Source organism: Bos grunniens, chromosome 5, assembly GCF_055505025.1.
Source record: "Bos grunniens cultivar Pamir isolate PY7600 chromosome 5, Bosgru_T2T1.0, whole genome shotgun sequence".
Lineage (NCBI taxonomy): Eukaryota > Metazoa > Chordata > Mammalia > Artiodactyla > Bovidae > Bos > Bos grunniens.
Window position 1 is genome coordinate 34959727 of NC_141169.1, and position 25570 is coordinate 34985296.

At 34.1% G+C, this 25570-nt stretch overlaps 1 protein-coding gene across 6 annotated transcripts in view; it reads left to right on the plus strand.

The window, feature by feature from the left end:
* SCAF11 (SR-related CTD associated factor 11) overlaps positions 1-25570 on the plus strand; it is a 94274-nt gene that overhangs the window by 33359 nt on the left and 35345 nt on the right. For 2 of the 6 annotated variants that reach the window (XM_086399794.1, XM_086399795.1), the window contains exons 2-6: positions 3166-3219; positions 8733-8814; positions 11324-11481; positions 21067-21144; positions 24038-24138. In XM_086399794.1, coding sequence (XP_086255920.1) covers positions 8754-8814; positions 11324-11481; positions 21067-21144; positions 24038-24138 — 398 coding nt within the window. In that variant the 5' untranslated portion in view covers positions 3166-3219; positions 8733-8753. Of the gene's footprint in view, positions 1-3165; positions 3220-8732; positions 8815-11323; positions 14514-16669; positions 16839-21066; positions 21145-24037; positions 24139-25570 lie in introns of all 6 variants that reach the window. The other 4 variants (XM_086399797.1, XM_086399796.1, XM_086399799.1 and 1 more) reach the window with 4 other exon arrangements.

Below are 25570 nucleotides of genomic sequence, written 5' to 3' on the forward strand. Positions count from 1 at the left end.
TGCTTGGGAACTGGCTCATGGGGAATGAAGAACAGAAAGGAAAAAACAAAGATTTCTGTCACTATTGAGTTTTAGGAGACCCCTTTCCTCCTGCTTAGGCAGAGCTGGAGGCTTTTCTTAGAGCACATGTAAATGCTTGCTTGTGCCAGTGTGCATATGTCTTTCCTTCTCTCTTCCCCTCTCCGTGTCTCTGTTTCTCTAACAGTGGTCACTTTATAGGTTTCAGGTTTCATAAAGCCTAACTTTGGGGCATAAATTCGGTGGGAAAGAATTATAAACACATTACCAGTTTGATAATATATCTGATTTGGGGCTCTTCCCCAAACTACCTGTTACTGTTTCGCTTTTAATTTTCAGTTAGCTTCTCCATTCATTTTGTCTAGAATTTATAGTTTCTTCAGTGAGGTTAACAAGATAGTATGTACTTAATCCATTTCACATAGAATGGAAATTTCCCCATTTCACTTATTATCTATTTTATAATGTTATGTCAACTTGCATCTTCTTATTTTATAGTTGAAAATGGCAATTATATCTCATTGTTTTTCAACATATATATGATCCTGCCATGTATAACAGTACAAGTTTTATCAAGGAGATTATGCTACTTAAGTCTAGAAGGAAATAGGAACATTAGTTTCTCTTTCACAGTAACAGCATAGTTTTCCTGAACTCTGATTTCCAAAATTACATTACATTTGAAAAACTACTCCTATGTCCGTTTAATCTATGTTTTAATCTATGCCTGAGGATTAAATGGCTTGCTTTTTTGAAAATGTTTTATTTTTTATTTATTTTAACTTTTAAAAAATGTTTTGTTCTAATAATTAGGTTATTGGTTAGCATAGTATGATGTGACATGATTCATATTAGTGGACCTTCTTGACATTCACTTGCTGTTGGAGACACTGCAAGAATATTAGAGACATTTTGAAGACATTCTTTTCCTTCCTGGATTGATATATGGAACTGGTTTTATTATAAAACCTATAAATGTGTATGTCTTCAGCTTCTTTATTTTCATTTTACCTGATAAAAAACAAGACGTAGAATTGTTTGTTCATCAGTAAACGGTGCTGAGGAAACAAAACTTTTTTTTGTATATAAGTGCAGGATGAAAGAATTGAATATGGAAAGGTTCCATGAATTGCTTTTATTGATCAACTACTGACAAGCAAGCAAATAACCCTGTTGAAAACTGAACTAGAAAGCTGTTCCAGGGACTAATGTGCATTAGTAACTGAAAGCAGAGCATGTGTCTTAGTCTGTTTGGGCTGCTATGAGAAAATACCAAAACTGGGTGGCTTGTAAAGAACAGATTTATTTCACACAGTTCCAGAGACTAGAAGTTAGACAATAGGGTGCTGTTATGGTTGGATGAGGGCCCTCTTCCAGGTCTCAGATTTTCCCTGAGAAGGAAGGGGTTAGAGATCTTTTTAGAGCCTCTTTTCTAAAGTAGTAATCCCTTTCATGAGCAATTCACCCTCTTAAGCATGTCCCATATGCCGCACTTATTAACAGTACTGTCTACCCTTACGGGTTAGGGTTTCAACATGAATTTTGAGGGAATATAAACATAAAGACCATAGTTGTGTGTAAATGAATCAAATAAAGCAAAAGTTGAAAAAAAATTGATTATAAGTCTTCTGAATTTTATATCCATTTCAGTTTTACTGTTGGTTGGTATTATAACTAAATTTGATGGCTGGAAAAATATGCAACTCTTGTGATCATGAATAGAAATTAGTGTGTTATTTTTTTAATTTCATGATGTTCAGTTAGATATTAATATATTCAGATAAATTGTATGAAATGTACTATGTTATAAAATTTCAAGAAGAGAGAATAATACTTCTTTCCGCCTATATGTCCAGACATTAGTCTGAAAAGCTTTTTTGGGGGATAAAACTTTATTGTGTGGAACTAGGTACAGTGTATCTTTCATGTTTGCCTAATTGTCACTTCCACAGAGGAAGTATAAAATGATCAGAAAATCAATTTACCTATTTGTGTATATCATTCATTTATTATGAAATTTAAGATCCTCACTACCATGTTTACTTTGACAATTCAAATTTTGAGTCCTTAATTAATGGAAATGCTATAATGGTACAGAATATTTGATGGGGGGGGAGGAGAGTTAGAAAAATACATTTTAAATCTTTTTGGTCCTAGTTGAGAAGCCTTTTTTTTTTACAGAGGCATATGTTGCAAGGATATGGTGCTTATTGTGTGTTTTTGTAATATCCTGTGTTTACTGCCATTATAGCACCTGCTGTGCTGTTACTTTTTTTTAAAATCAGGTGTGTCAGTGCTTAAGGCCTGGTGGTACCTAGAAAATAGGGAGTGCTGACTAGATACTAAGTGAATTATATAGGCAGACTGTAGAAATGTGGGGAGTTCTGTGGGGCTGGTTGAGAAAGAGGAATAAGCGAGATGTGATTACTGGTTAAGGATTCTTAAAATCTGGAGTTCAGGAAATAATTTAAATACTAATAGTTGTTGAATTTATGGGCTGGTTAAATATCTTTTGTGTGTCTTTTTCCGCATTCCTTTATTAGGTGATGAGACTAAGTCTGTTTGTTGGGGTAGTTTTTGTTTTTGTTTTTCTCTAATTCTCTGTTACTTTGTTTTCTGTTGGTTTTCTCCTATATGCTGAAATGTGTTTTCTTGTGCTTCTCTCTCCCTGAACAAAATAGTTTCATTATTGTTTGCTTCCAGGACCTATGTGTGTCTTCATATTTACAGGCATAATGGCACCCCACTCCAGTACTCTTGCCTGGAAACTCCCATGGATGGAGGAGCCTGGTGGGCTGCAGTCCATGGGGTTGTTACGAGTCGGACACTACTGAGCGACTTCACTTTCACTTTTCACTTTCATGCTTTGGAGAAGGAAATGGCAACCCACTCCAGTGTTCTTGCCTGGAGAATCCCAGGGACGGGGGAGCCTGGTGGGGTGCCGTCTATGGGGTCGCACAGAGTTGGACATGACTGAAGCGACTTCGCAGTCATTCTCTTAAAATGTTTTACATTCTAAACAAATTATACTCAAAACTGGTGGCCCTCTGTAATAAGTAGTTCTTTGTACTTTACTAGTCTCCTTTCTTTTGTACCCAAGTTGAAAGTGAAGTGAAATAGGACTGATTTTCATAATTCTCTCTCCAGATAAGTTTGATGGAAAGCCGGTTACCTGACTGCTCGACCTGAAGAATCTTAAGGGTAAGAAACCTCGTAAATAATGTATACTTATTAAAAACTAAATGAGAGTCTTAGGAAATTGTGGTTGGAACTTTATTTAAACATGACCTTTTCTTTTTTCCTGGAGTAGCCATATGTTACAGGCTTCCCAGGCGGTGCAGTGATAAAGAATCTGTCTGCTAATTTGGGAGATGCAAGAGATGTGGGTTTGATCCCTGGGTTGAGAGGATCCCCTGGAGAAGGAAATGGCATCCCACTGCATTATTCTTGCATGGAAAATTCCCATGAATAGAGGAGCCTGGCAGGCTCTGAGGTCTATGAGGTCGCAAAGAGTCAGACATGACTGAGCAATTGAGTACACAGACAGCCGTATGTTACAGCACTTAGTGTTTCTTTTCCTATGCGTATATAAAGTAGAAAATAAGATACAAAAATCCTAGGGCTGTTTACTGTGTGAGTCCTAGATTTTGTGTCTTGCTTCAACATTTTTATTTTCAGATAAACCAGAATCTTGATAAATAATGTCCGTGTAGAATAAGTAACTTACTTATCCTTGTGTAAATTCTGTTTGAAGAACTATTTGATAGGTTAAGTTTTGTAAACTTTTTACTGATATCATTCTTTCCATATGTGGATATTCTTTGTAGTACAGGGGTTTTACAAATTTGTTGGTAAAAATAGTGAAAGTCTATTCTTAATGAGAGTCATACAGATTTATCATCTTGAATCCTGTGGTATACCTAGAATCTGCTTTGGGTGGGGAGTTACTCATGTGTTTGTGCACATGTGCTAGTTGTTGAGTACTTCTTTTGTGCTGTCTGAAACATCAACCTCAGATATGCAGATGACACCACCCTTTAGAAAGTGAGGAAGAACTAAAGAGCCTCTTGATGAAAGTGAAAGAGGAGAGTGGAAAAGTTGGCTTAAAGCTCAGCATTCAGAAAACTAAGATCATGGCATCCGGTCCCATCACTTCATGGCTAATAGATGGGGAAACAATGGAAACAGTGGCTGAATTAATTTTTCTGGCTCCAAAATCACTGCAGATGGTGACTGCAGCCATGAAATTAAAAGACACTTACTCCTTGATAGGAAAGTTATGACCCACCTAGACAGCATATTAAAAAGCAGAGACATCACTTTGTCAACAAAGGTCCGTCTAGTCAGGGCTGTGGTTTTTCCAGTAGTCATGTATGGATGTAAGAGTTGGACTATAAAGAAAGCTGAGCACAGAAGAATTGATGCTTTTTGAACTGTGCTGTTGGAGAAGACTCTTGAGAGTCCCTTGAACTGCAAGGAGATCCAACCTGTCCATCCTAAAGGAGATCAGTCCTGGGTGTTCATTGGAAGGACTGTTGTTGAAGTTGAAACTCCAGTACTTTGGCCACCTGATGCGAAGAGCTGACTCATTTGAAAAGACCCTGATGCTGGGAAAGATTGAGGGCTGGAGGAGAAGGGAATGACAGAGGATGAGATGTTTGGATGGCATCACCAACTCAAGGCACATGGGTTTAGGTGGACTCTGGGAGTTGGTGATGGACAGGGAGGCCGGCGTGCTTTGGTTCATGGGGTCGCAAAGAGTTGGACACGACTGAGCCACTGAACTGAACACTTTAAATGGATTACGTGTTTATGTAATTTGATTTTCATAATGACTGAAATGGTTACTATTTTATTTCCATTTTGTAAATGAGGAAACAGGCTTAAAGAAGTTGTCACACGACTAGTAAGTGTCAGACTAGTTAGTGTTTGAATGCAAACAGTTTTTTCTAAAACCTGTGATAACAGGACATTCCTATCTGTGCTGAAGAGTGCTAGTATTACAGCTCCAGCACCAAACATGCAAATAAAGAATATTCTAAACAAAACCTTGTCAAAATAGCCCACTTGAGGCAAACAAGTCTGTTTATAAAGTCTAATAAGATTGCTTTATGGTGGAAATCACGTAGGAAAAAAAATTAAGGGGAGCATTCTGCAAGAGATGTAAAATTAACAGTGACAGATCAGAAGCAGTTAAGTGGATTATATAGCAAAGAAGCTGGAAAGAAAATAACTATTAAACTGAAAGAGTTAATTGCCTCAACCTTACTCTAAAGCAAACAGAGTTGAAAACAAGTTGAAAACTCTAGAAGCCAGATTGATAAAATAAATGTACATAAATCAACAAAAGTATATGGCCTTCAGGCAATTTTGAAAGAAACTCAAGGAACCATTGCAAAAGCACTGACTCAGATGTTTAGTAAGTAGCTGTTGTGCTGTGGTACCAGTTGAATACAAATGTAAATCAATGCTTATACCTAAGAAAGCTTGAGGGGCTCTGCAGTGAGATACTGAGCCACATCTCCAAAGAGGCAGCCTTTTATAGTCTTTAATAGGGTTGGCAAACTTTTTCTGAAAAGGGCCTATCATAATTTTTGTAGACTTTGCCACTGTCGACAAAAAAATAGGTCACAACCTGAAAGTAGAGTTAGTTTTTTTTTGGTGGGAATGTTAAGGACTCTGAGCCCGGGAGATAGCATCTCAGCCTTTCTGAGAAAACTGCTTCAAGGAGGCAGGAGGGGAAGTCAGGCTATATACAAGTTTGCAACAAAGGGAGCAGGCAGTCTGAATGTCAAAGATCAGCTGTCAGGCTGAGGCATTTGGTGTTCTGTGTATGGAAGCCGCAGGCCTCGGGGCTCGCTGCCTTCACTCCTCTCACGTGCACCTCAGCTGTCTGGGGCCAACCCTGCTTCCTTGCTCACCTTGCTGCTTGCATTCCCCCAGCTCCTCAGCAGTCATCGCAAGGGGTGGCAGCATCTGCTGGATCGCAGTTTTGGGAGTCCTCATTCATATATAGAGGCCAGAAATTGCTGATGGCTGTGTCATTTCTTGTTGATAAATATGTCAGGAAATATTTTCATTTCACACCAAGTATATGGTTTCTGTCGTAATTATTCAACTTGGCTATTGTAGTGCAAAAGCAGCCATAGGAAATACAAAGAAATGAACAGACTGTTCTTCAACAAAACTTTATAGAAAATACTTAGCCAGCTTTTGACTGCTGGGTTATAATAATAGATAGAATCCTCCCTAACACATGCATCACTGAAAAATAGCCTTTTTTATGATTTCTTCAAGGGAAAATAAAAATATTAATAACATCCTTAGAGGGAGTATCAAACTTTTGAGTAATTAATTGGAGGCGCTTCCTGGTTTTATTTAAGACAGACTTGGATGGAAGATCTGCACTAATAGTAATGGTTTGCATTCGATGCTTGTTTGCTTGTTAGTGCTAGGCAGTGTCATAAGCACGGATTTGCTTATGACAAAAGTTACAATTTTTTTTTGAATTCTCAGTCATAATCGGAGAGATGATATGTTATGAATTTCTCCAAATGAAGAATTATACTCAATTATAGATCATACAGAAGTTTAATATAATTCTAAAATCAGCTTGGTTTGGAAGTTGTTTGTAGTAGTGTTTCTCAGGTATATGAGTCTGACATAGAACTTGATAAAACGCAGATTCTTCCTCGCTAGCTAGGGTGCTGCCTGAGGTATCTTGCATTTGTGGCAAGTTCTCAAGGGATATTGATCCTGTCCTTCTGAGTAAACATCAAGTGGGACAACAACCTATAACTATCTGAATATTTTTGAAGTGTTCTATCTCAGCAATTCTGTCGTTCTAGTTACTCAAGTCTGAATACCGTGAAGTTATCCTGGGATCTTCTCTAACACATATGCCATATTCAGTCTTTCCTGATGGCTGTATTTTGAAAACGACTGGAATCTGAGCACTTTTTATCACCCTTGCTTCTCCTTTTATTGCAAACCACTGTAATTGCCCCCTCTAGATGAATGCAGTGGTCTTGGAGCTGGCCTCTGCTTAAAACCTCCTGGCCCATCTCACTCGGAGAAGTCAGTGTATTTATCTTGATTAGCTGTTACATGATACCTAAAGAATAGTACCAGAAGTATAACAAATGTTGTGCATGTAGGCTGAGTGAAAGGTTTTCCTTTTGTTCTTGACGTTCTAAGTTTATTAAGGCAGACTGTGATTGAATTAACAGTTTAAAAGTAACTAATACCGAGTTGAAATTCTAACTTTTAACTTATTAAAACCTTTAAGTTATTCTTATATATGTTAGTTTCTGGTTGAGTTTTGAGTCAAAGTATGGGCCCTTGCATTTCTCCCTACTTAACCTAATAGAGATTTTTCTAGGCAATACATAACCTTTAATATAGAAATTCACAGGTTTACATTATTTAAAAATCTAATAGAAAAATTACTTCATACACACGTGGGCGACTCATAACTGATGAACTTAGTGGTTTCTTGTGCCTAGATACTCCAAAATATATTTGAATAGTTCTTTGCAATTGCTTGTCTTGCAGTAATTCAAGAAAGAATTCTAAAGTGTGCATGTGTGCTCGTTGTGTCCAGCTCTTTGTGACCCCATGGACTGTAGCCTGCCATAGAATTTTCCAGGCAAGAGTACTTGTGGGTTTCCATTTTCTCCTCCAGGGATCTTCCCAACCCAGGGATAAAACTGGAGTCTCCTGAGTCTCTTGCATTGCAGGCGGATTCTTTTACCGCTGAGCTGCCCGGGAAGCCCTAGAATTCTAAGAGTTGATTTAAAAAATAATTTTACTTCATAAGTTTGTTCCTCTTAACTAACACATTAATTTTCTTTACTGTTTCTCATTTTGTCTCCTGTAATCACCATTTTCCTAGTCTTCTAGGCCAAAATAATTTTTTAGTCCTTCCCTGTATTTATGTAGTTACCAAATGTTGGAAATACTTCAGCTCTTTAATTTCTTGCTTCTCTATTCATTTCACAGCCAGTTACTCTAACTATGCAAACATCTTTCCTTCTAATCTCTCCCCACTATAATCCATTCTGTGTTTTGCAGATCATTCTTTTAAAAGATTCATGTATATTGCTTACATCATGTCAGTCTTCAGAGGAATCTATAAGATTGAATCTAAACCTCTCAATCACTAGAGATCCATCTATAATCGAGCTGAGCTTGATTTATATTGCTCTTGTTGCCTTCACTGTTATCTTTCAGATGAACTTCTTGCCTTACATGCCCATCCCTCCTCAATATATACACACAGTTGCGCTTTTACCACTTACTCTTAGTTGTCAGATTGGCCTACCTATATGCCATTTTATTCGTTCATTCTGTGTTGCTGCTTAAATGTGTTTAAGCTTCTTAAAATACATAACCTATCAACTTCAATAAAAACTCCAGTCCAAACTGATCTCTTTTCTGTAAGCTCCAATTGTATTCATGTCTGTACCACAAAATTTATCATGAGTCTTTGTTACTTAATACCTGTATAAGGCTTCTCCTTTCAGAAAGACTGTGCTTGGTGGCAGGGAGTATAAAAGTATACTGGATTATCCAGAAAATTTACTGACTTGATTCATATTTTATTCTTTTATGTATAAAATAATTTCTTAGCGTTTGGGATTTTAAAAAATTAATAATGTATATTATGTGTACAAGGCAAACATAAAAATTCTCTGTTATCATTCATCCTGTAGGAAATCCTTTTTCAAAGAGAAATGAAGAAGAAAACTATATATACTCTAAATGTGGGTGATCAGGACTATGAAGATATGCAAGGTAACTTAATTTTTATAAAGCTTTTGTGTTGAAAGCAAAACTTAGTGTTTCCAAACTGTTAGCACATATTTTTTTGTTTACATATTTTCGTTGTTCTTAAACTCTGAAATAGCTGCCTAAATAAGTAGTGCACACTTTTTTTTACTCTTCTCATGTCTTGTTGCAATCAATCAGTGTTTTTAGTTCATTGAACTCTTTCTATTCTTAAATTTTTGCTCTCTGCTGATTTCAGAATGACATTTTTTTTTGTTCAAAATTTTTTATCATTATTGTCTTTTTTTTTTTTCTTTCATTCTCTTTCTTCTTTCTGGGAAAAAAAAAAAATCTTAGAGTTCCTTTAGTGAAAGTCTGGAGAAGGCAATGGCACCCCACTCCAGTACTCTTGCCTGGCAAATCCCATGGATGGAGGAGTCTGGTGGGCTGCAGTCCATGGGGTCGCTTAGAGTCAGACATGACTGAGCGACTTCACTTTCACTTTTCACTTTCATGCATTGGAGACGGAAATGGCAACCCACTCCAGTATTCTTGCCTGGAAAATCCCAGGGATGGGGGAGCCTGGTGGGCTGCCGTCTATGGGGTTGCACAGAGTCGGACACGACTGACTCGACTTAGCAGCAGCAGCAGCCGTGAAAGTCTATTGGTGGTAAATGCTTAAGTGTTTTTAAATTTTATCTTCTTCTAAGCTTTCAAAGAATGATAATACAGTTCTGGATTGATAACTATTTTGTCTCTTAGCGCTCTGAAGTTTTGTTTTTTTTCCCGTTTGGGCTATTTTCTAGTTTTCTTACTAGCTGTCAAGAAATGTCCTTTGAAGTTAATTGTCATTCCCTTGTAGATGATCTTTTTCTTCTTTTTGGTTTTAAGATGTTTTTTTCATCTTTGATGTTGTACAGTTTGGCAACATTGTTTCTAAACGTGGATTATTTTCGTTTCTCCTATTTAGTATACCTTGTGTGTCCTTTATCTGTTGGATTGTGTTTTTTATTTGTTTTATCATTTTTCAGCCATTAGTACTTTAACTATTGCCTGCCTTTTACTCTCTTCTTCTGAGCCTCGGTTAATGTGTTAGACTTTGTCCTGACCTCATTTTCCAACCTCTCTTTCACAGATTACATCTCCTTTTCTGTTTCTTACAGTCTGGGTGGTTTCTTCAGTTTTTCATTTCTTCTAGTTCACAGATATTTTTTTCTTCTGGGTCTAATCTACTGTTGAGCGAACTCTAGGAGATAGCAAGAACAGAGAAACCTGATGTGCTACAGTCCATGGGGTCGCAAAGAGGCAGACACAACTTAGCAGCTAAACAACAAAAATGTAGTATTTGAAAGTTCTAATGTTTGAAGCCAGTGGATATCTAATAAATTTATAATGAATATAGTATGTAAAATATAGAAATAAATTTAAGCACATTCTTGTTTCTGCTGATTCTTACTCAAGTCAACTTATTTTCTTTGGCTTGGTGATGTTTGATTATGAGGTGTGGAATCATGAGGGCCTAAATTAGGGATGTTTTCATTCAGAGGATTTATATGTATTTGTTTTTTTCCTGAACCCATGCTGGGACCACTTTAACCCCATTTGAGGATCTTGGCTTAAAAGGGGAATCTCCCAGGGTCAGTTTCCCTACCTGAGTTGGTCCTAAAGGTTAGTCTCCAAATCTAAACACTAGTACGAACATGTGTTCTCAGGGTGATCTCAGGTTTTCCATTTGCTTGGCATATACTGGTCACATTTCAGCTGTTTCTTTATTTTTGTTTTACTTTATGTCAAATCTTGGAGTTTCTTTCACTTCTGAGCAAGCACTGCTTGCTTCTTGTGTGTTGGTTACATTGCTGGTAGGTGTTTAAATTAGTACAAACCCTAAGGGGTATAATTTTTGGCCATATCTATTCAGATTACAGATGTACAGACACATTGGTCTAGAATTCCATTTTTAAGAATTTATCCTATTGATATACTATTAAAAGTGGGAAGTAAGTTTTTCATTGTTTGCAATAGCCAAAGCTTGAAAACAAGCGATTGTCCCATCTTTAGATTGAAACAACAACAAAAACTCAAACTGGTGTGTATAGTATTCTAGCATTTGTCTGAAGAAGGTGGTTTAAAAGAATACGTATTAGGATTTGCTTGTCTGTGCATTCCATTATGTCTTTGGAAGAGCACAGAACAAGCTTAACAGTTGTTACTTGTTGTGTTGGGTGGAACTGAATACATAGAGATGGATTTGCTTGGGAGATTTGTTACTATAACCTTTTTTAAATTTTTAAATATTTGAACTGTATGATTATTCTAAAATTAAATTCATGAAAAATTCTTTTCACTCCTCCTTAAATTTAAATTAGTAAACATTGGAGGTATTATGCTCAAGAAGTTTGTTTGTTACAGTGTATCTAAGATCTAATTGCTTTGTAGAAGGAGGGCCCTTTAGAGTATCCAGTCCATCATACTACTAGAAACATAAGTAATTTGATCCAGAGAAATTGAAAGCATATATGACTGCTTTACTTTATAGGTGAAGAAAACAAAGATAATACTGCAACCACTGGTGTGTTGTACAGTGAAGCTGATAGATGTCCAATATGTCTCAGTTGCCTGTTAGAGAAGGAAATCGGTTTTCCAGAAAGCTGTAATCATGTCTTTTGCTTGACCTGTATTCTTAAATGGGCAGAGGTGAGTCTAAATATTAAATATTATTGTATTTTAATTCCCTAGCATGATTTCATTCTACCTACAGACTTGATACTGCCTTTCATAAATTATTTCACAGTAATGTGTGCTTTTCCACTTAGGACAAATGTCTCTGTATTGCTCCAATTTTGTTAAATATTCTCTTCTAAATTTTATATATTCAGCTTTTTGTGCTTTTGTAATACAAACATTACAAATGCATACCTTAAAAAATTACTGGAAAATAGGTGTTTTTTTCTGGTAGAAACACAGTAATTCATCTTCAGTGTACTTGACCCTCTTGTGATTATGTCTGCTTACTAATGCTTTCTCTCTGCTTTGTGTTTTATGTTTTTCAGAGAATTTTTATATAGATTATTAAATTTCTTCCTTATATCAGCCTTGTGGGATAACCAGAACAGATGTAACAGTGTCTTTCCATTTTACAGATGAGGAAACTTGGATTCTGTGTTGTATAACTTGGCCAAGGTCTCATAGCTTAAGAGGCAGAAATAAATTTATAACTGCATTTTCTAATTCCCGTATTATGAACTAATTTCAAAGTTAGAGATATTATTGAGGTTCTTCATAGATAGTAAATGATTGAGAAATAGAAAAATTTGGGACTTTTAATGTATTATGTTGATACAGTTTGTGCCAAGTAGATCATGATACTACTGCACAGTGAGTATTCACTATGAGCCCTTTTGTTGTGAATTGTGAAATGAAAACTTGTCACACAGATCATGCTATATTTTTTGAGTTAGTAATTTGTCAGTGTGTAAAAGTAAAGGAAATAAAGCTTAAAAATATTTTTAGTATTAGCTGCATTCAAATTGTTTGTTGTCCTTAAGCACATTAGAATTAATTACCTTTTGCATAATTGGGGTTTTCTCAGTTCTGTATCTTACCTATATTTCATTAATAGTGTGGAAAAGGGAACATAACTATTACTGACTATGGCCAAGTTCTGGGAGGAAGAAAAATGGATTTGTTATACCATTTGAATTCATAATAGTATACTTGAAACAGTTCTAATTAGATAAAGGTCTAAACTGATCTTTATGTATTTTGGGAAAAAATCTTTTGAGTTTAATTATTTAGTGTAATTCTGAACAGTCCTATGTGTTTGTAGAAGTGTTTACTAATGAAATGAGAATGCATGTTTTTCTTTGCCACCCAACTAATGATTTCATCTGTGTTAAATTTAGTGCACCTTGGTTTGCTCTGTGATGAGATATCTTAAAAATAGAAGCATTTTTGCTTCCAGTAGAGAAACAGTTACTAGATGTGCAGAAGTCTTCAATTTGATGCTTTTCGTAAGATTATATGCAGTGACCACATAATAGGGAAGTTCAACAACCGTGATTTGAGTGTGTGTTTTTCTCTGGAGATTAGAATATATAAAATAGACTTTATTCACTCCTTCATTACACTACATGTATTTTTGATACAACCATTAGCTTTATCATGGTGTGCAAGTTCAAGTTTCTCTAGAGTGTGAATCTTAAAGTGGTACTAGTAGGTTGTAGACTATGTACAGATTCAACTCTGCTAAATAGTGCTAAACTTGTCTGTTTTTAAACTCTTGCTGAATATTCTTAGGTTGAAAATACTTGATTACATAATGTTACAATCAGCACTTTTCTCACATGTAACGTCTTTCTTGTTTTGTGTTACTTCTTTGGATATAAACATTTTTTTGAAGCCAAATTGCTTTAAAAAGAAAATACTTATCTGCTGCACTGCCATTAATTGTGTTAGAGAGTGTGGGAACTGGGATATTGTTTAAACAAAAGTAGTTAACTTTGAAAGTAGAGAATAAACAGAATATTCTGAATTATTTCATTGTCCATAATAGGAATAGCATACATCAGTTAAATAAGCCATTTAAGTTGAGCAGTAACAAGAACACAGTCTTCTAATAAAATGTTCATTATAAACAATAAATGAATACTGGTTAACAAAATCACTTAGGATTTGAACTAAATTTTCCGTTTGAATCTTTTATTGGTATGATAAAAAATTAGATATGTTGAGGTATATAAGCGCTTTGACAAATAGAAACAGATTTAATATTCACTAGTGTAGTTATTCATGACCATTAGCTATTAAGATCTCTCTTCTCATTTTCCTCAGCCTCCTTCTATTCTTAAGAAGAAGCATGTAGTTTACTTTGGATTTTGGTTTTAGCAATAAGTGTCCATATTCAGTCTCTAGTAACTGGCCGGGCTTGTGCTAATAAGGCTTTCATATATATTCTTTCATTTAAATTACTGTATTAATGGTTACTTGTTATTCAGGGCAAGGATCCTGAACTCTTAATTTGTTTCTAAATACTTCAAGAGATAGCCTGAAATAAAAACACTTTTTAAATATTGACCCATAGTTTTAAATTTTACTAATGTTCACTTCTAGTAGGAAGTTAGAAATAAAAAGTGAGATTTACAGTGATTGGAAATCTACATAATAAGAAAAAATTACAAAATGTATTCAGGGTCACCTTCCTAGTCTTCTCTGTCTTTCAGAAGTTCTGCTGAGCTATCTGAGATTTGTACTCAAGATTCACTAAAATATGATTTGGAACTGTTATCAAGAACCAAGAAGAACTCATTTATTTACTATCACCATAATATTTTAGGCATTGAAGAAATTCTCCATAAGAAACAAGTAAAATTAAAGCATGTAATAGTCTAGTATATTTATTTTGGACACACTCCTGGAATTTCTTGTGTTCTTAAAATACCTATATCCAGAGTCACTATTAGTTTCAATTTCTTTAAGCTCTAAAATTTTGATTCTGTCGTTATTTAAAACAAAAGCTATATGAGGGCTTTAAAATGAGTAAGTAACTGAATTTAGTTGCTGGATATTTCATAGCATCTACTTTACCTAGGGCAGAAAGATTCAGAATAATGGAAATGATGATCTTCATGGCCCAGAGCCTAATGGCTTCCCATTAGGGACACTAGAAGAAATTGAAATTAAACATGTCTACTCTACTCTGTGTTTAATTTCAAGGATCTCAAGAGATGGTAAGCCTGTTGGTTTATAAAATAAAAATGATTTTGAAATAGAATATTAATCTGAACAAAGACATAGTAATTGGCACGTTAAGAAAGTTGAAATTCTTGCTATTTTAAAGCATCAATATTAGAACTGAGAATCTGGAACTAAAGGAGACCTTTGACCTGATGAAATATATATAGAATCAATACATTAAACTTTACCAGCTACTTAGAAAGTTAAGTATTTTTACTGTGAGCAAAAATGCAGTCTAAACATATTGAGGACATTTAGTTTACACCTAAGTTTAATCTTGATTGTCTGAGTTTGCACATTTTAAAGTAGATAACTAGAAAGGTGAAGTCTAGAGTAGTTTGACGCATGGCTGTAGTATCCACAGCCAATCATAATTATGATCCTCAATAGACGATAGGGTAAGCTACACACACACACACACACACACACACACACACACGTTAAGAAAATAAGATTTATGGTTTGACAGGTTGTCAAGAAGTGGTTAAAGTTTTGACCCTTAAAAGGTTAAAGTTTGAGGACTTGGAAACATTTCATGTTTGAAGTGTTTAAGGTTGTTTGTTTTTTTTTTAAACTCTATTTAAAGGAATATGCGATATGTATAATTAGGAGGTTCTTGATATCCACTGGGGTTCTTTTCACTTTTAAGTAATGTAAATATTCCCTTTATTTTTTAAGTAATTATTAAATGTGATTAACTTTCCTACTATAAACAAATTATCCTCCCTCAACTTGCTGACAGCTTCAGTTAAGAAAGTAAGGTTAATGAAATAAAAATTTGACAATTGGCAAGGGTATGTTTTCTCTCATGAGACTAGAAATGAAGAGTCTTACTGTGGTGATACATGGTTCTTGAAGAAGTCAGACAACAGTGTTCAATGCAGACAGGTGAGGAGTATATTTTTGAATTAATAATACCAAAAAAATCAAAATATGACTAGTTGACTTATATCTTGACTACTGATGTGTTTTATACAGATGTTCCCTTAAGCAGTGGGTAGAAAAATTTATATATCATTCTGAAGATTAGATTATTGTTCGGTAACATAATTCAGGAAAGTTTTATTGCCTGGATTTTCCAAACAGGTTTTGCTAAAATTTAATCTTTCTTTATTCCTGAACTAAACCAAATCTTTAAATAGTTCTCAGTGAACAGTAATTTAAACATTATCTGGGGAGCACTACCATTAGTCCTTATCTTTCTAAAGCATCGTTAAATACATTAATTCATTTAATAATTGCAACTTACGCAGTAGGTGATTCAGGGCTGTCTATCTTCATCCTTAAAGTAGATTAGAGAGGTTGCTAGGTCTGACTTCTCCAGAACTTGAATTTGTGACTGATTATTCCAAATTCCCAGTTGTTTTCACTCTGTAGGTTAATTCTTTGGTATAAGCTTTAGTAGAAAAAGAATATGTTTATATTGTGAATGCTCATTATCCAAAGCATATATATAATAGATTTTCATTTAATACTCTATTTTTACCAGTTGGATGTATATTTCTGTATAGTCTAATTTTAAACGTCAGAATTTATAAAATAATTTATATAGATAGTTTATGGGATTTCCTCTTTTCGTGCTAGAAAAAGAAAGTCTTAACTATTAAATGTCAAAATAAAAGAAAAAAAGATTAATTCTATCCAACTGTTGTAATACAGCTTTAAGAAAATGAATCGAGTTTCTTTTGAGTAGTTAGATAAACTGTTTTCTTGCTGTTAATTTTATCACTGACAGTCATTTGTCTTGTAGGGATACATTCCTGAAAGTGGGTTATAAAGAACCATAGTTTCATTAATATGCATTGACAAGGACTATCTTGAAAGAACTGGTTAAATGTAGTAGTGTATATGTAGGCTGACTACAGGTGAGCATCTCCATTAGGGGTCCAGACTACGTATCTTGGTACCATCAAGGCGAAAGGATAGGTCCTGGTCAATGGCTTTAAAATAAGCATCAGCCTGTGATAGTGTAATTCCTAAATCACTTTTGTTGAATTTGAACTGGAGTTTTATATAATGTGCTCTTATTTATCAGTAAGAGAGATTGATGTTTTAGAGATTCCCATGGACAGACAAACCTACCTAAAGCGTAGGTACTGAGATTTAGTTTTTAAGCATTTACCTTTAACACTTGCTTCTCTCTCTCTAGGAGGGGCTATCGGTAGGCAGCCTTTGTGATTGAGGATAGAGCAGCAGCAGGAAGCAAGAAATATTAGAAATCAAGAATCCTGAATTCCCAAATAAGGAAGGTTTCCTGTTCTTACATTTAAATATGGGTTTGTCTGAGCTGGGAATTTACAACGCTTCAGAATACTAGGGTATGTTTTACTGAAATCATTAGGAAGATGATTTTTTCTATTGAAATCGCCTCCTTAACTGATACAACTTTACTAGAGAGCATTCACAGTAAAATGTATGCTCTGTTCTTATAATACACGTTACATTGTAAAGTAGTGATCAAATTCTGTTCATTTCGTAGCTGTATCACAAAGTTGAATGATATTCTATTACTTTGCCTGTGAAACTAATTAAATTAGATACTTTTAAAATTGTTAAAATAAAAGTCATTGTCAGTTAAAATAGGTGAATAATTAGAGTATATATATATATATGCTGCTGCTGCTGCTAAGTCGCTTCAGTCGTGTCCGACTCTGTGTGACCCCATAGATGGCAGCCCACCAGGCTCCGCCGTCCCTGGGATTCTCCAGGCAAGAACACTGGAGTGGGTTGCCATTTCCTTCTCCAATGCATGAAAGTGAAAGTGAAGTTGCTCAGTCGTGACCCCATGGACCGCAGCCCACCAGGCTCTTCGTCCATGGGATTTTCCAGGCAAGAGTATTGGAGTAGGGTGCCATTGCCTTCTCTGAGGTATATATATATATATATATATATATATATATAAAAGGACTCAAAATGATGAATAACCAAAGTGCATTTATTTTTGTTGCAAAATTTGGGATGATTTTCTTCAGAACTAAAAATACATTTTAAAGCAGAAATAAGTGTATTTTTAAATTTTATTAGTTTTAAATGTGAATTTTTTAAACTACACAACTTAAAAACTAAATTAGTTATTTTAGTGACACAAACTCAAGATTAGAATATCTTTGAGATTTTCTGAATATCTGCTGGATTATGAGGATGAAGAATCCTCAGGAATTCTTTAAAGTTAGGCCAATGCAAACCATTATTTAAAACCTTTTTTCCCTGTTAAAGCTATTTGATCATCATAGATATATGATTTTATGCTTCAGTGTCTATTAATGATGGTGTTTTTGAGCTTTAGCATATGCTAATATAAGGTACTCTTATATTTTTCTTAGAGTATACATTAAGGAAAGATTAAAGATCCACTTAATTTAAAAAAATCTGTTTCAATTTTTTTTTTCGTTTAATTCTTCTTTAATCACTATTTACTGAAGTATGCTGTGAAGACTTAGGATAACTAAATTTTCTGTTTCCCCTTTGAAATGCTTTGCTACACTGCTTTAAGGTCAGAAATAGATATCATGATTTCTCAGTAGCCATAGCAAAAGATATTTTGTCTATTTTAGATAGCTTATTTTCTTATATATGCCTTTTTTTTTTTTTTTTAATCTGGGGAGGATAACCTGTTTTTAAGAATTTTTTCTAATGGCTAAGCCTGAGCCAAAAAAATCTATTAATTTATTTTCTAGTGTTAACTAGATTATCTTTAGGAAATATAAGTATATACAGATTATCTGAATATATAGCAGTAGTTTTCCAACTACTACTTTTTATTGCTGTTTTTTTGTTTTTAAATAGCAATGAAACCCTTAATTCACATGAAACCTTACACATATCCATGACAATTATGCTTAGAGAAAAAAAGAACAAAACCAAAATCTTACTTAAAACTCTTCATTATCTGTAAGAGATCAAAATGGAATGACTCAGGTTAGAACTCTGATACTCTGAACATGGTAAAGGAAAGAGTGCCATTTAGCTGATATCAGCAGAGGAAATTTAATAATAAAGAAAATGAGATTGTGTAATTTCAGAGTTTTAGAAAGGTTTGGTGTATCTGACTTATATCTGATATTTAAATTCCTTTAACACAGTGACTCTTTTTGGATTGTAGTGTTATGACTTGAAATATATAAAAATAGTTTAATGTCCATATATGTCATGAACTTTGAACAGTCCAATTAAAACACCATTAACAATTCTTATCTGTTACATGTATATGTACATCATACTGTGAGTTTTCATTAGTGAAGCAAGCTTTTTTATTATCAGTGCTATAAAGCCAGTTGACTTTTGGAAGATTTACATAATGCTTAGTGTATGCCATTAATTCCTGCAGAAACCTCAGAGATGATTATTATCCCCATTTTCACAAAAGAGACATAGAAAGGCTATGTAATATGCTTAACATTAAACATGAGGAAATGGCAGCCCACTCCAGTATTCTTGCCTGGAAAAATCCTATGGACAGAGGAGTCTGGTGGGCTGCAGTCCATGGGGTCACAAAGAGTTGGATGTGACTGAGCACCTAAGCACACGCATGCATAGACAGGGCAGAATATGAAAATAGACAGTAAATCCAGAACCCTTAAACACGTCTATTTTAATAGTTTTTTTTTAAATGAAGGAAGCAAAATTTTATTATTATGTATTTAATGAATACTTACCTAAATTTGCCTTTAAAATAGAAAATGCATTTTGAAACTTCAGTAAAAGTAAGTACTTAAAGGTTTCCACGATATTCTTTTGAGTTGTAAATGTGTTACTACAGCTTCTAGGCTAAGACATTTTATGTAGTAAATGCTAATAGAAACAACAGTCACATAGTTATGATGGTGAGTTCTTTGAACTAGAATTACTATTTGCAATGCATTATTTACAAGGTATGGGCAGCTTTGTTGCTCCTTGTAGTGGTTTTTTAAGGTCAAATTTTTCTGAAGGGAAAGTAATAGCATCCTAAATCCATGGTACTTGGAAGTAAGCTGAGGTGGGTTCTACCAATCTGAACCAATTTAATATAGTAAGGAAGGTCACATTTCCTAATTCAGATACGGTGTAAAGCATTTGATCAAGGCCTCCCTACTTAGGCAAAGAAAAATCACTTTTTAGCAGGGTAGTAAAAAGTAATTCAGTTTATGTTTTGGCTGCTTGCAAAGTAACTCACAAGCTTTTGTGAAAATGTGTTACATGGTCAAGGGCCACACACATTCTGTTGTGCTTGCACTTGGTTTATCTTGGTTTGTGCCAAAGTCAAGAAAAGCAAAAATCACATTTTTCCACTAGGGAATATAGGATTATTTATCAAAACTTGATTACTATCTTTTCTTTTAGACTATTACTATTAAGTTGTTAGAATCCTGATTTACTTTTATAACCATAGGTATATATAGCCCATTCTAGTATGGGCTTCATAGACTGCAGAAAGTTCCCTTTTACCCTAGTAGACGACATACTTTATCTTAAAATATTTAAATAATATAAACCTTTCCCTATACAAACATTTAATAATACTACCAGAGAAACTGTTAATTAAGAGTTGATGCATATTAATTTTGAAAGTACAGGAAATAATACTTGTGTCAAAATAAAGATTTAGAATTACAGAGTGGGCAGAGGACAATTTTTCTTAATCTATAAAGAAAGCCTAATGCAGTTTATAAAAGAACAGCAAACTAATAAAAAAAAGTTAGGCAAAAGGCATGAATAGACGGTTTAAAGAAAAGGATCGTTTAAGAGCCCTTAAGTATGAAAGTATTTTCAACTTATATAAAAGGAGATATAAATCAAAACTGTTATGACATACATATTAAGAATGGGGCAGCTGTGAGATAGTAATATGAGCCAATCTAAGAATTACCAATCTAAGATAGGAAATTAATAAGAGAAATACAACATTCAGTTCAGCATCTGAATTTTATATTTAAAAGATACAACGTGTTATGTATAAACGTTGACATCTCCAAAAAGATATGTAAGAAACTACTTCTGGAAAGGGTTCCTATGTGACTGAGGAAGGAGTGGAGAAATCTTTCCTTTTCTTCGTATCTGCTTTTTTTTTCCTTTTAAATTGCTGATGCAGCTGCTTATTCAAGATTTCTTTGGGGGGAAATATTGACATAGAATATTAAAATCTGTAAGGGACCTGTCCAAGCCATTCCTTTTACAGCTTATTTAGAATTTCTCAAGTGCTTTGGATCACAGAACTAATGTTTTCAGCCTAGCTTCCTTTCTTTGTAGCTGTAGTTCTCAACTGGACAGCAGGTCTTAATAGGTTTTATCTTGATATCAGCGATCTTCTTTCTCTTGTTCATTATATTCCACGTACTTAGCATACAGTAGTTGCTCGGTAAATGTTTGAATGAATTTTTTAAAACTACGGTATTTATTTGTGACATGACACAGATAGAAAGTATTTCATCTTTATCTTTGAAAGAAGAAAAAATCATTTTTCTGTTGTTTCCTATTCCAATGAAAAACTAACCATAAATGTTATAGTTTAATTTTGACCTATTTTAAAGAGACATTTGTAAAGTTATAATCTGTTTAATGATTTTTCAGACACTGCCTTCATGTCCTGTTGACCGGAAACCTTTTCAGGCGGTGGTTAAATTCAGTGTATCAGAAGGTTGTGTTAAGGTAAGGCTTAGAGTTTATTTTATAGAATGAACTGTGTAAACTTAATTGAGATGATTTTGCTTTAATAGATACTTGAATGTATTTGTGAATTAACTAAGTTTAATGTGTTTAATTTCCATTAAAAAAATGAATGGGATATTAGATTCAGAGACAAACCCTCACAAAAAAGTCCAAAGTACCTGAAAATTATGTTTTCATGAAAAGCATATAATGTTGAGAAGATTAAACAAGTAAAATTAATATAAAATGGTGTCTTTGTTCTTAAGTGCCGGTGGTACTTGAAGGAAATGGTTTAATTAGAGAAAAATGTGGGAGTTTGTGAAAATCTTGAGAAGGACGAGAAGGACTTCTCACAGTTTCACAGTTGTTATGGGCAGATAACTTTTCTTCTGTTAAGTACAATTTTATTGTAATGCTTAATCTTGATCACATTCTTGAGATGCACACATCACACTGATGTTATTTGATTATGAACCATGATTTATGATTTGTATTCACATTTATTTTTGGCTTACCAAAAAAAGAAGAAAGAAATAGAAATAATTTTCCTAAATTGATGAATAAAAAATGAAAAGTGGAAAAGAGAGTAAGTAGCAAGTAAAGTGAAATGTGTGGTAAAGAGATTTCTTGATGTTATTGCTGATAAATCAGGAATGGTATTGTAAAAATGAAAGTTAAAAATGAAGGTATACAATATATATAAATGATGCCATTAATGGGAAAGACAAACTTCCCGAGTAGCAGCAAGACTGGTAGCTATTTTTGTGAGTAGAAAGGGGTATGTGAGCAACATAAAACTATTTAAACATTAAATATTCCTACTGTAGGTGTTTATAATTTGTTTTGATTATTTTCTCTGGATAAGTCTTGATGACATAAGGTACAAATGACACTACAGTTCAAATAAAATGACATGTGTAAAAGATCCTGCATGTTTAGTTGTGTAACTCTGGAAATTATGCAGATTAGTATATATCTTCAAGAAAAGATAAAATGTTATATATATGTGTGTGATATTATAATTAAAATTATAAAGCATAACTTTTCTGAAAGACGTGTTCTCTGTTTTTCTAGACCGTGTGTGTGTATGTGTGTGTATATATACACACACACACACATATATATATTATGTTGTGTGAATTAGCCTCCAAAGATACTCTGTAAAATTATGTTCTGTTGCTTGGAATAAAATGTATGTTTTATTTAATAGAATTTGAATGTTACTTAAAAGTTTGGAACAGTGCTAATCTAATTTTGTTAAACTTAAAATGTATTTTTTATCATATGTGATATTTATATACTCTTAATATCTTTCTTTGCCCTTTAACTTCTTTTGAATCTTTATTATCCTTTTCCCTTTACAATTAAACTTGAATGAGACATGCACAGTTGCTTATATTTTCAATCAATTGTTGGACATCTCTATCTAGAATACCAAAGGAATCTAAACATGAACAAACCCCAAACTTATCTCATTCCCAGCCCCTCTGCCAACCTCAGTTTATGGTACTGTAATCCTGGTCACCCAGATCAAAAGCCTCTGGAAGTTTTCCATTTTTTCTCTTTTCATTATTTTTGCTTCTTCTTTATACACAGTGTCTTAAATGCATTCCATTTCATTACCTCTCTGTAGACCCTCAGGCTGTCTGTCATCTAGATCTGTTCTGCCAATAGAAATATACCATCAATACACACCACTCTATAAACATTTAGTAGCCACATTAAAAGAACAAAAAGAAACAGTTAAAATGAATTTTTATATTTTGTTTAATCTAACATTTAATGTATTATTTCAACAGGTAGTATGTTAGAATTGTTATTGAAGGATTTTGTCTCCTATTGTTGTTTTCATTGAAATCTAGTATATATTTTACGCTTACATCTCTTTTTAAACCAGCCACATTTTCACATGCTCAATAGTATATGGCTAGTAACTATTGTCAGAGAAGGCAATGGCACCCCACTCCAGTACTCTTGCCTGGAGAATCCCATGGACGGAGGAGTCTGGTAGGCTACAGTCCATGGGGTCACGAAGAGTCGGACATGACTGAGCGACTTCACTTTGACTTTTCACTTTCATGCACTGGAGAAGGAAATGGCAACCCACTCCAGTATTCTTGCCTGGAGAATCCCAGGGACAGAGGAGCCTGTTGGGCTGCCGTCTATGGGGTCGCACAGAGTCAGACGCGACTGACACGGCTTAGCAGCAGCAGCAGCAGCAGTAACTATTGTCTCATACAGTATAGTTCTACACTATTACAAGAGCTTCCTTCCAGTTTCCTGGCTTTTATAGTTTCTCTTTAACTGGTTCATTCTCCATATCACTGTCAAAAAAAGCAAATTTGATCATTTCATTCACTTACTTGTAAACCTTCATTTATTTTCTGATTTCTGTAGAATTATTTTCTTTTTCAAGGCCTTTACCGTCTGGTCCTAATATATTACATCAGTTTCATATCCTGTTAACTTTTTCTTCCACATCCGCATTGACTTCTCTGCACTCTTTTTATTCCCTCCATTTAGAAAATCTTTTTTCCTTAGACAAATTCCTATTCATTCTTTAAGACCAACTCAGAAATTATCTACTCATTAAAAGTCTTCTCTGGTATCGTCAGATAAAGTCAGTTCTACATATATATATAAGATCTGTGTTTATATTTCTGTTACGAGCACACTCATAACTCATTTGCATGCCTCTCTCTTTTTTGTTTCCCTAGAGCTTAGCACAAATACTCAGTTTATAGTTTAGCATACTTAAACTAATAAGCATATGTATTTGGCCTACACTTTCATTTAGACAGTATGCTTCTTTAATTTTTTGTTCTTTCAAGGGAAATGTATAGGTGTGATCCCATATTATCACTCTAAATAGGTGATTTTGCTTTTCTCACAGGTTCAAGTAAAAAGACAGTTGAGAGAAACAAAGGACAAGAAAAATGAAAGCTCTTTTAAGAAACAGCTATCCTGTCAGGAAAATTCTAAAAGCTGTATGAGGTTAGTGATAAGTTCCAGGAATGGAATCCAACTGTGTAGAATCAGAAGTTAGCAATTAAGAAAAAAGAGAGTACTTAAAAATGATGTGAAGTTTCAATGTATATAATTCTTTTAAAGCATTCCCTTGATAATTTAAAGACAGACCAGATGAAATGAGAATATAATTTATTTGACCATTGTCTTTGATGAATTAGTTTTTTATTTTAGTTTTTTCTGAGTTTGTTATAGATTGATATTTTTAAAAGATAAAAGTTACAGCCATGTAAAAAAAAACAAAACACAAGCCATTATGGATAAGCATTGGTGCACAGCCCACATTTTGAGTAATTGCTGTAGTATTTATGGACAGAAAATAGAAAATAACTAATGATACAGTACAACATTCTTCATGAGACTGTTGTAATTAAAACTATTATTTTTCTCCTTTGGCTTCTTTGTGTTGTAGCAGACACTTGCTAGTACTATAACAAATGTTTATGTTTGAAAAAATTTTTAAACATGTTTGGATTTCTTAGCTACTATTGTTAAAACAATTGCCTAAAAATACTTAGAACTCAAGTTTAACAGGTATTAAGGTAATTTTTAATTAAATTGAATTAGTAGTGTACTGGAGATTTATTACTGAAAATAGCTTGTTGTAGTACTTATAAAATTTAACCCCTTTTTGATCTGAACTACATTTAGAGCTGTCGCAAAGTTGTATTAAGTCCGTATATTGTCAAATTCATAGTTAAATCTATGGCTCATTAGTACATTTCATCAGAATACTAATACCGTAAGAGAGTAAATGTATTACTAAAAACATTGACAATATTCCTTGAGATTTACTGAATTATGCCACTTATTTTTGACTCTGTAGCTCTCTAGATCTTAACTTTTAGGAAGTTATAGACTTTTTTAGTAATCTAAAGAAAACGGTAGAGAACTTCTACCCAAAAAGATACGTCATAAAATATACTTAAAGACAAAATTTCGTAGATTTAAGGGATTTGTGGAACGCTCAGTTCAAGAGCCCACCCATAAACCCAAGTTAATAACTTCAATAGAGCAAATTTTATGTACAGTTTCTTTTAATTAATTTGGGTCAGCTTTGACTCTTCCATTTATGTTTGCTTAGTAAATAACACGTCCCCAGGCATAATGAAGAAATACCTTTTGCTAGGTATTCTTTTATTATTCATTTATTCTTCATTCATCTCCTATTCTTGACTATGGCAATGTTATAGATAGGCATTTTTTTCAGAATTACCCAGTCCTCTTGGCTCCTCCTGAGAGTGCAGTGCTCATTATTATGTGACCTATAACAGGGTCATACAGTGGGTCGGACACACCTGAGGTAGTCCACATGCTTAGCTGTTTTTTCTCAAGGACTTGTGGTTGAGGGATGGTAAAAGGAAGTAACAGATGCAAAATAGTAATTTGCTTTTGCCCA